Raw genomic sequence first — 11,657 nt, 5'->3', positions numbered from 1 at the left:
GTCTTTAAGCATTCCCTCTCTACATCATCACTCACCAGCACTTTATGTTTTTTTCCCACTGTACTGGTATCAGAGAAATGAAAATGCAATAATAAAGAGAGCACTAGCACAAAATATCTAGGACTAGTACTGACACCGCTGACACTTCTTGTGTCAGTGTAATAGCAATTCACAAACGGAGTGATCCTGCAATTGTTCATATGTGATACTACGGATTATTTGAGCCTGCAAAGTAAAGAACAAGAGGGTTTGTCACAGGAGCTTGCAATGAACTGCAGCCTTTGAGAGTTCCAGAAGGCAGCAGAGATGATCTGGAGAAACATAAGGGTTAGCTTGAAGATCTCCAGCTACCTAGAGTCTGTAACAGAACGTTAATTACGATCACACTTCAGAAGTAGCTGAGCACAGTACAACCTAGAACGAAACAGCTGGTGAGGGCTGTAATCATGTGCTGTTGCTGTAACAAACATGCAGCAGTAAGGTGCCGATATTATTGCCCCTAGTGAAGTGTGCATGAAGAGTTCGGAGCTGGAAAGATAACTGATGAGAGCAGCACACCCAAAGGCCAAAACAAGCGCTCAAGAGAAATGTAGGAGTTGATTCAGATATGTGAGGGACCTATGTCTGTAGAGAAATAGAACTGAGCAAATAGGTTCCCCTCATCCAGTCCAAGAATTCAGTTGCTTGGCATTAGTACCAGCTTGGATTCTAGGCAGCAAATGGAGAGCAGGTGGATAACTCATTAATCCTTTAGCTGAATAGGAAGATATATCACTGCTCAGGTATCCTCACACAAGTATTGCTTGGGAACATATGTTACGAATATTAGAAAACAAAGATAGGAATAATCACTTTTTCAGTTTCTCAGGTTGCTGTAGCACTTCCGCAAAAATGACGATGTTCAGCAGCGGCAAGTAACGGCTATATGAAAGAACATTTTATGCATAGGATTGCAAATGCACTGGAACTGAGCCCATTGTGTCATCGAGCTTTAGACTGGAGCCAAGATCAGAGTGACTGTACATACCTAGCAAATTTGAAGCTCCAACCAACAAAATCCGACAAGAGCAAAGGTGCGCCCATCGGTCCAGAGTCCAAACTATAGTCAATGACACAATCAGACCAGAGCCCTGATTCTTGTCTGTTCAGTCTGTTGTCAAGAAACAATTACTAATAACAAGTTGATGCATTGCAAGAGGGAAAACTACAAAATAACTACAAAAAACTTTCAGCTTTTGCAGAATCAAGGAAGGTTGAATCTTGCACATAAGGAAAAGTTCCTGCTGAAAAAACATCCGCAGATATCAGAATTCATCTGAGCAAAAAGTAACTCAAGTATTTATTACAGGACTACAAGTATCAGAATTCATGGTCCAAGCATGAACCACACCCTTACTATCTGATGCATAGGACATGTAAATTTCCACTAGGAAACATCACTTCACAGATTACATACAACCTCTGAAATGATTTGGGAATATACAGGCAAACTTTAATGTTGTGTACATATGACCACATATATGCAAAAAGATCTGGTACATGGATCAATGATAGGAGGATTCAACATCTCCTTTCCATTGAATTTTCATGTACGGACAGAACGATAGAGGTGAGCATACACTCGTTTGGTTCTCTGAACAATAATGAGGCTCAAACCAGCTCCCACAATACAGAATGCTGACATAATCAGTGAGCTGACAAAGAAGCAAACAGAACCCTCACACTTCAGCGGTCCATCTGCAAGCAAACCCATGTTGTGAAGCAATCTTGGAGATTGCATTGCTGTCATATGATGTTGCTGTGCTTGTTTCTCAGCTTCAGAGTCATACAGGTTACTAGCAATAAGCCCCGAGAAAACAAGTGACCCTGCGGGGTTCGCTACTGTGAGGAAATTGTACATTGCACCGAAGTGTTTTACGCCAAAAAGTTCAGAAACAGCAGCTGGCACAATAGCCCAATGAGCTCCATAGCCAAGTCCAACCAGGAAGGTCCCAATGTACATAGTTCCAGGCCAAGCCATTGCAAAGAGGAAATGCCCAGCAGCCATCAGAATCTGAGCGATTGCCAGTGCTACATGCCTTGGGTATGTGTGCTCCCTGATTAGACGAACATCAATCAAAATATTAATACTAATCACAATTTTGAAACTTGATAAGCGCAAAGGGACTCAAGCTTTATCAAACCAATATAATAGTTATATGGTTATATAATATAATAGTTATATGGTAAACTATATAACTGAAAGTAGTGGAAGAAATTGTAATTTATCTAAAACTGCTACTGTGAAGCAAACCTATACTTTTATTAACATACATGTATCCAGAATTCCAGATAACTGAATGGAAGTAAAAGAACCTAGAGTTAACAAAAAAATTTAAAAAAAAAACTTTTCAATTGTAGTGAAAAAATTCCAATGCCAGACAATAATAGCAGGTACAGTTTCCCATGACAAATAGTGAACATAGGGTGGATGACTCCGTGTTGATACCTGACAATAATCTCAGAGAAGTAGCCTCCTCCAACACGACCAAGGAAATTCCATATGCTTGTCAATGACACGAAAATATGTGCATCTTCGAACCCTACAGACTGGCTCATCTGACCCAGATTATCTATCACTGTCAGCCCTGATCCTGATCCAAGCAGGAGCGAGAACCAAATAAGCCAAAAATCAGCCTTCACAAATGCTTGCATCAGGGTAAAGTTTTCCCCTCGGTGTGGTCGCTTGCGGATTCTAACCCCACCCCTTGCCGCAGCTTGCACTAACTTGGTCTGCAACTCCGCAATCCTCTTTCTTCTTTCGGATGGAGGTAACGAATCAATGTCTTTAGGTTTCTCCTCTTCCACCTCACTTAAAATGACCTCTGGTTGATCCTCTCTCTCTTGTGAAGTGCTTGTCTCTCCTTTTGATGGTTCAGAAAGGAGAGCCTCTTCAGTTGGATGTTGCGCTTTTGATGATAGTGTCAAGGTTGCAGGGATTGAGATTGGTAAAATAAGAAGTATGAGTAGGATCAAAGTAAGAAAATTAACCATATTGTCGCTCAGTTCCATGAAATCTTGGACTAGCATGACGCCAACAAGATATGAGGCGAGGAGCAAGCAGATAGTGTAGATGAACAAGAAGCTGTTCTTGTCGGATGGACGCACCTGGCGGTGACCTCCAACAGGCCTAATAATAAACATCAGGCCAATGGCAACCAATGATGGACCGACTGCAACCATGAAGACAAGTGTGGCATGGTCTGGTGTGTGCATTACTGCATACAGTTGTGTCAAGATCGCACTGCTAAGGCCTGCAAATCCTTTCATAATGCCCACTATTGGACCTCTGCTTTTTGGGAAGTTCTGAATGCATGTAACAAGTGCAGTTGTGTTGAAGTATGTCTCTCCATTGGTTCCAACAAAGATAAGAACACACATCTGAATACAAAAAAGTGGAACATTAAACATTAGCTGCAGCAAATAAAACCAACATACTAATCAAAGTTTCATAATATTGTTAACAGAAAGTAGAAGATTTTCCATGTCCTCTACGTATTCTTCAGATATCAATGGCAATGGTATTTGTGTGTCTTCTATCAAAAAATGTGCCTTTTCTGTCAATTTCAGTTTGAGAAGCACTATTTTCCACGAACATGACCCCATGCAATACAAAAGTAGGTAGATTTGTACATCTAAGATGCAGATAAAAGATGAAAACAGTTATGCAACTAGGATAAACACAAACAGTAACACACCAAGCTACGTTCAGGAAGTAAATCACTAAAACTTGCTATTTTGACAACACGCAGGAGAGAAAAAATAGTAGATCATCTGCTAAATAGTTACATACAAATAGGTGGTTCTGAATCCAAAAAATGGAAAACTCCATGGGACTATTCTTCATGATGAATTACAACTTGAAATTGAGAAAAGGGAGGAATCAATTGCTGCCAACCTAGATAATTTATAATTTATTAGGACGTGGTTAGTGGCCACACAACTGGAAGAAAAAACAAGATACACACGATGCACATGGCACAGTATAACTGACAGAGACAGCCTGCATATATGAACACTAAAAACGAATATGCCATCAATTTTGTCCAGCCTACATATGAGACACTCATGTGCTTGGTGTAAAAAAATTTCATAAGCAAATCACGCTTAGAAAAGTCATCGTAACACTTGATCTGATCTATGATCTCGCCTCCACGCAACATGACATCCACTGATCCAATCCATCTATAGTTTTATTTTAATGGTTAAGTTCACATCTTAGGCCCGCTTTCTTTGCGACTCCAAAAACAAATGAACAGCCCACAATAAAAATAGAATGCCTACTCCTTATTTAACTGAAAGGAAACGGGTCGAGTTTTGTCGCTGCAGGACAGAACAATTTGGTAGCCAGAAAATTAATCACTTGTGCCGACGTGCTGTAATTTAGTAACTACTCTCCTGTTCTAAATAAAAACTTGAATAATTGCTCCTAATAAAAACAAAACGAAACAGCTGTATGGTTCATAACATGAACAACGCATGAATCGAACAAGAAACTCCCATGTCATCAACAAGCAAGCCAAGAAGAATTCACCACGTTAGTTTGAATGGAAAAACAAGGAACTCACCAACCAGAGGGGCAGCGGCGGCACCTGCCTGGTGACGATGAGCCAGAGCCAGCCGTACCCGAGGAAGTTCTGCGCCGCGCCGATGAGCAGCATCGCCCACGACGGCAGCACGGCCGAGAGCGAGCCGGCGAAGAAGCCGACGCAGTCGCCGAGGTCCTTGGCGACGCCGAGCGCGGCCACCTGGCGCTGGTTGTACCCGAGGGCCGCCTTGACCACCGGCGAGATGGCGCCGAAGAGGTAGCCGATGCCGGCCATGGACTGCAGCCACATTGCGGCGACGAACACCAGCCACCGGTTCGTGGAGAAGGCGCGCAGCCTGTCCCCGAGCTTCCCCATCGGGCCGGCCGAGGAATCACCAGCAAAGATCGGATTTTGGGGCCGGAATTGGGGTCAGGCCCTCTATCCTAGAGCTCGAGAGCACCAGGGAGATTGGTGAACTGATGGAAACGGGTCGGATTCGACGCCGAAGATCAGGATGAGGCTTTCAGCTGCTGCAGGCGGAGCTAAATGCTGGCCCGACAGACTAGAGCTGCAGGGCAGAGGCTTACGAGCCAGCAATGCTGCCCCTTGGACTGCTTTAGCGCAAAGGGGAAGATTTTAATCCGCTGGAAAAGAGAAGGGCTCTGATTGTCAGGTGTAAACAATCGAGACAGAGATGATGGGGATTTGAAAGCACAGAGCTTTACAGGCCTGAACGCGATAAACAGGTTGCTGAAATTCTGCAAAAGGGAGGTAAGAAAGAGAAGAGGAGGCACCTAAACGAATGTAAGGAACGTTGATGGATATCCCTGATGAGGGATGATCCGCTTCCACGCAGTCGGATAACGACGCAATAGGAGGGTTTGGGGACAGGACAACCCCCCTACTGAACAAGCAGGGATGATCAATGATGACCAAGGAGCAGGGGTGCCGGGCTCGGTCCACGCGATGCCTGGATCCACCAGATATTTATATACGACGCAGACGTAGGCGCACTCGACCTTGTTTGTCAGGATTTTTTTTTTGCGAAAATAACAAGATTTGGTTTCATCAGGAAGAAAAATGTTCCTGATGAAGAAAAATGTTCAGTTCCAAAAAAAAAGAAGAAAAATGTTAGAATAAAAGCAGATTCTGATTCTCCTGCTAGTTTTTTTTTTCTCCTTCCTGGTATAACAGAGAAACATTTCTGGTTTTATCTCTGAATCCCTAGCAGGGTTCACCTTACCGACGGTAAAGCGATTTTCGCCAACTACCGGTATCGGTAAACCGGCGGTAAATCGCCGAAAACCGCTAGAAACCGTTCGAAATGACAATTCAAATTCAAAAAAACCGGTAACCGTTGTTTACCGACCGGTAATCGATGTTTACCGACCGGTAACCGTCGTTTTTAACCGGTAAACACCGTATGACTTTGGAAAATTAAAAATTTTGGCAGCATTTCACCGTAATTTTGTAAAATCATTACTGATGGTATATATCAAACAATTATATAACATTTACACATACATAGAATATAAGTTCATATCCATAAAAATAGAAATTCACATCCATAGTCCATATAGATCATCACAACAATAGTCCATGCAAATCATCATAACCATAGTCCTCACAAACCATCATCGTCAATATATATAATACATAGTAGTGGTTTCCGGTCCAAATGAACAAATGAAAATATATGTACATATTTGAAATATGAACACACATATATACATATAGCTAAAATGAACAAATTAACATCCAACTACCATAAACAAATGGATCCATATAGCTAATATGAACACATGTTTTTGAATATAGCTACACAACAAACATCTAAAAATCAATGTAAAATCAAGAAATACTCACAATGCAGTGGTTTCCGGTCCAAACGCGCCGATTTCCGCTCGGAAAACGCCGAATACCGCTCGGGATTAGAGGATACCGCTCGGGATTACCGGTCCGAAAGTTTTTTTATTTTTTTGAGTGCCCAAACAGTCAAATATTTGAACATGTTCTGTATTAGAATGATGTATGTCATCTCTACTTTCTTACCATATTTTTTCCTTTTTTATTTCAAATATTTTTGAAAATTTTAAATTCGGGCGAAATTTTTCGAAATTTACCGCCGGTATGGGTTGCCGCCTAGTAGCGGTATCGGTAAAAATCGGCGGTAACCGGTGGTTACCGATCGGTAAGGAAAACACTGATCCCTAGTCGTTTGGTAAGGATTCTATTATTTCTTTCCGGTTTGGTTGCTGGTTTCTTCTTTTTCTAGAGAGTAATTTTAGAGTAATAACAGTCTATGTAAATCCATGCCTAACGGGATTTTAGTCATTCGTACGAGTATTTCCTAAAAAAAAAAATTTACGAGCACATAGACATACAAACCTACCTTATTAACATCCATGAGATCAGATCGAAAGATCCTAGACTGGCATAAATATCACAAACGTATCGCCATCAATTACTACACCTACTAGGCTCCTGAATGGATAGTTAGGCATAAATTCAAGCACACGTGATGAATTGGAGACTTGAATCTGGTAGGCGAATTCAATTGTAGCAAATATCCTAATCATGTCTCATCTTTTATTTCAAACCGTGATAATCAACCAACCCTTATGAACGTGACCAAAAGTCATAGAAAAGAAGTTAACGACACCTTATCAAAGGGGAACAAGATATGGTGATGCTTGGTTTTTGTCCCCTGTGTCTTTGTTTCAGATGTGGTATGGTTAGGGTTGGAAGCAACACGATGGGAAGGATGAGAGGAGGGGTAGACATAGACTTGACTTGTCCAAACTAAGAGGCAAAGATCGTCAAAGCTGGCGTATATTGGTAAATCTCTTTGTTCCCTTCTTTCATTTAATCAATGTTTATTGTCTTTTCCCATCTTTGAAAAGTAATTTATATTATATTGACGCGTACTAGTAATTAATTTACACCTCACAAAATCATATATGCTAAAGATAAATGTAATATTATTTTTTTCGATACGAGGCTCAACCCCATTATTCCCATTCCCATGTGTTTGCTAAATGTAATATTATACTCTTATATAACTAAGGTATCAATTGCTAAACTTTAGATAGTTTGATGGCAGAAGTTGGAATCTTACTTCTTACTATTACTAATTGGAGGTTCCTTTTGAAGCCTCCAGGTGATGCCACCTAGGATCCTAGGTGTACAGTCTAAAAAAATAGAGAAATGCTACAAATTCTAACAAAAATCAAAAATATCTGACCATCAATTCGGCAACTCTAATCATAATAGCTATTGGATCTGTTATCTTTTTCTAAAAAATTACCCACCTTTGCCATTATAAAAATAGACTAAAGTAATCCCCTACACATGCATCTAAATTATCCACCCCTGCCATTATAAAAAATAATCTAAAGTAACCCCTAATCTTCATCTAAATACCCACTTATGCCATTATAAAATAATATCAAATAACCCCCTAAAATTTTCAAATATATTATCCAATGATATCATAATATAAAGTTAAAATAAACCCCAAATCTGAATCAAAATTATATTATTATAATAAAATCTTAAAGTGCATCAATATAAAATTCTAAATTACTATTTCTATTATTAATAATATATTATTTATGTTATTATTTATATAAAAAATACTAATCATAATGTGTGTGTCACCATATATTCATGAATAAGAGAAGAGACAAGAATACCAATTTCATGTTGTTCATATAGCTCAAACAAAGTGTTCAATTAAATACATATCAAATATATATATAGACGTAACTAGCCCATGCAGGAGCACGGGTTGATAGACTAGTACGTCAAATAAAAGGGATCCAAAGGGCTAACATACTATACTGTGACTAAAATGTAGTATGTGCATTTGGATCCTTTGCTATAAGGGTACAGAGTCACCTTATGTCACTAGATTAGTCACCGCATGGCCAAACCCACTCAAACTTAATGAGGTGATTCTTTGAATCAAGTGCCACTTGCTATTGACTGCTGTCTAATGATATGTTTAAGTGTAAACAATTTTTTTTGTACTGTCTCACGAAACCTATATTCATTGTATGTTGTTAGCTAGTTGAACCCTGTCTTGTGATCAGATACATGGGATGCTCGTGCTCATCAGATCATCACTCCATCTCAAACAGGCCTACTGATCTACTGTTTTATTACTATTGTCGGGTCAAGATAAGTGATATTATACTGCCTTATTAGTTGTCCATATCAACAGCGATAAACAAACAAGAGAAATCGTCCAATGGGTGTATCTTTGGCTCGGCAATTTGCAGCCAGGCCATCTGCCTTGTTCTTTTTAACACCCTTTGGAGTCTTTGAGAAGAGCTAGCATGTGACGATGTGACCTTTCAGAAAGATAACAAGTCCCAACTAGAAGAAGATTTTGTTAGTTATACATTTTATAGATCCAAGCCAGCTTCCATGCTTTTTTTATTTCCTTGTCAAAACCCTCTAGTTATCCTAACATGCATGTGCTCTTTCATAAAGATGAGAAATTTGATCTTACATAGAAAGAAAATTTGATCTTAAAAAGAGCCCATCAGGTGTGCCAACATGTGCTTGATCCTAGAGAAAACACATCTTTTATCAAAAAGAAGAGAAATAAACTGTTGTTAATTCTGCATTTTGCAACCAAACTTATTGCCCTGCTTTTCTTTTTCTTGTGAGTATTTGGCACGATCTAACTAGTTTCCAGTACTACATGTGCCCATTAGAGAGCGAGAAAATAAATTTGCGCACCAAAAAAGTGTTTTAATGTGGTTAGAATGGTGTCCATCCTCCTAACGTTGAAAAGGAGTAGCATCAATTTCATGAGGAAATTTTAAGACCGCAACAATCTCAAAATTATTAAAAATCTCATGCACGTATGTACATGAACCAACAAATAAATTGTCCGGTGCATAATAGATTTGACGTGGTTATTAAGTTTAGAAAAAACCACGTGATTAAAGAAGCTACAAAATATAGTTCATACGAGGACGCCAGCCGTGTACAAGCTGTGCTACAAATTGGTTAGGAAATGAGGGGAAAAAATTAAGGCCACCTGTATTTTTTTTTGTCATGTCCTTTTCATACCGACAATGATATTATTTTGGTCTAGCCTGTCAATTTGCAGGTTTTACAATGATATTATATTTTTCTTTAAGATGCCCTTTGCCTTTGGTCGTGGTCACCTTATCTGGAACCTGATAGGCATTGGATCAAATTGACAAACTAAAACACAACGGATAATGACAAGTTCTAAAGTTGTACAGAACGTGATTGTGCCTTAACCAACCACACCTATTTCGGCAAAAACAGTAGAGAAAAAGACGTATGTGCCGATTTTACAGACTTAGGGTCTGTTGGGATGGGCTAAAGTTGAGTGCTAAATCTATTAACACTCATATCCCTGCTAAAGTTTTGGAGTTTTGGCTACAGTTTAGCCCACCCTATTAGCACTTCTGTTTGGATAGGCTATTGCTAAAATTTAGCATTTTTAGGCAAGCACTTGGATCAAACAACCCCTCAGTAAGTCACTAGGCAAGAGGTTATAGGATCATAATCGAGACAAGATAATGAAGGAATTAGTAGAAAAATGGGCTTCTAAGCCTCCAAGTGGATGAAAAAGGCACTCTATTAGAAAAAGGACATACATGGATATTGAAAAAAGCGAGGGAAAAATATGTGCTCTATTTTTGTTTTTGGAATTTACGCTTCATCAATGGAAAAGTTGGCAATTAGAAAGGGATCAAACCAGTCCTTGTTAGGATTCCACGTTCTGATTAAGATACATTATTATCAAGTGATTCCGTTGATATGTAGGAAAGAAATACTGCAGATCATTCTCCATGAGACCAGCGCTGAACATGTGCGAGCCGAGCTTTGATCAATTAGCCAAGGAATGAAGGGGTCTCAAGTGCCGAGTATGCCACCATGAAGTTGGAGGACCTTGCACCGAACGTTTTAAGTCGTGTGCCCTCAAAAATACGAAGAACAAGAACTGTTTTTGAGGCCATACAAGATCATACTTGGGTGAGAGACATTAGAAACGCACTTGGCTGGCATGGTCTTTTGGAGTACCTTAAATTATGGGACATCATTGCTGCCCTCGAGCTCAATACCACCGCTGATTTTCATCAATGGAAGTTTGAAGCTTCAGGTATCTATTCTACCAGATCAGCCTACAGGAATTTTTTTTGTTGGTTCCATCACCTTCGAACCTTGGAAGCGGCTTTGGAAATCTTGGGCACCTAACAAATCCAAGGAGAGGAGCTGGACTCTGTAATTTGGACAGATCCTTTTTCCTCTTAATACAAAAATACGTAGCTCTCCTGCGTGTTCGAGAAGAAAAAAGAAGTTGGGCACTCCACTGAGATAAGTTTAAGAGTAATAACTTCAGCTGATCCTTTTGAAACATTGCTTGCTTCTATAGTAAGTGATGCTGATGCAAGATAGCTAGTTAGCTACACTTCTGAAAGACAGAAAGATAACCTACTAGGCCCGTACGTATGCCTTCGTTCAGAAGCCACGAAAGGTGCTGTTTTGCCGACTAGGTCTTTCACAGTTGAAGCCGATCATACTGCTGTAGCCGATGCATCAGCAGCAAGAAACCTTTTTTTCGTCCAATCAAATGGACTCATTAATCATTATTTAGAAGGTAACTTGCTAGTTCCAAGCATGTGTCAACACTTGAAGCAAAATGAGAGAAAAAAATTGTAATGGAACACTGCCATTTCTCGTGATCTGCATTGATACATGCCACTATGCACAAATGAGTCCCTTACCAATCCAAAACGCATCGTAAACAAACATATAATATAGATCTTTCATTTACTGTAAGACCATTATTAGAGCCATGATTTCAAGGCTATTCTATTGGCTATTATCCACCAACCAAGCTAGCAAGGTGCCCAAACACTTGGTAAAATGGTAAAAATCCCTCTGCAAGCATAGAAGACTCAGCAATCATTTAAATGAATGCGAAAGATGGTATTAGCATGAGGTTAGTAGCTGAAAAGGAATCAAGGCCAAAAGTACTTCTGAGAAGATGAGGTAACGACAACATTGTACTCACCCATGTCAGACAGAAGAACAGGA

The 11,657-nt window shown here is 39.8% G+C and overlaps 1 protein-coding gene across 1 annotated transcript; it reads right to left on the bottom strand.

Moving 5' to 3' along the window:
- Positions 1-1,281: 1,281 nt before the first annotated feature.
- Positions 1,282-5,526, bottom strand: LOC120640744 (protein NUCLEAR FUSION DEFECTIVE 4-like). The gene is made up of 4 exons (XM_039916665.1): positions 5,363-5,526; positions 4,608-5,212; positions 2,489-3,420; positions 1,282-2,096 (listed from the first exon to the last, which is right to left on the bottom strand). Exons 2-4 carry the CDS (start codon positions 4,941-4,943, stop codon positions 1,586-1,588), a joined length of 1,779 nt encoding a protein of 592 aa, XP_039772599.1. The 5' UTR covers positions 4,944-5,212; positions 5,363-5,526; the 3' UTR covers positions 1,282-1,585.
- Between the last annotated feature and the right edge of the window lie 6,131 nt (positions 5,527-11,657).

The sequence above is a fragment of the Panicum virgatum genome, chromosome 7K (genome assembly GCF_016808335.1).
Source record: "Panicum virgatum strain AP13 chromosome 7K, P.virgatum_v5, whole genome shotgun sequence".
Classification (NCBI taxonomy): Eukaryota; Viridiplantae; Streptophyta; class Magnoliopsida; order Poales; family Poaceae; genus Panicum; species Panicum virgatum.
This window is presented reverse-complemented; position numbering and strand designations above follow the sequence as displayed.

Excerpts from the sequence above, each read along its gene's own strand:
- LOC120640744 (XM_039916665.1), bottom strand. The coding sequence starts at position 4,943 with ATGGGGAAGCTCGGGGACAGGCTGCGCGCCTTCTCCACGAACCGGTGG. Across the intron at positions 3,421-4,607 it reads CGCCGCTGCCCCTCTGGTTG|ATGTGTGTTCTTATCTTTGT; the intron begins GTGAGTTCCTTG and ends TTTTGTATTCAG. Across the intron at positions 2,097-2,488 it reads TTCTCTGAGATTATTGTCAG|GGAGCACACATACCCAAGGC; the intron begins GTATCAACACGG and ends TCGTCTAATCAG.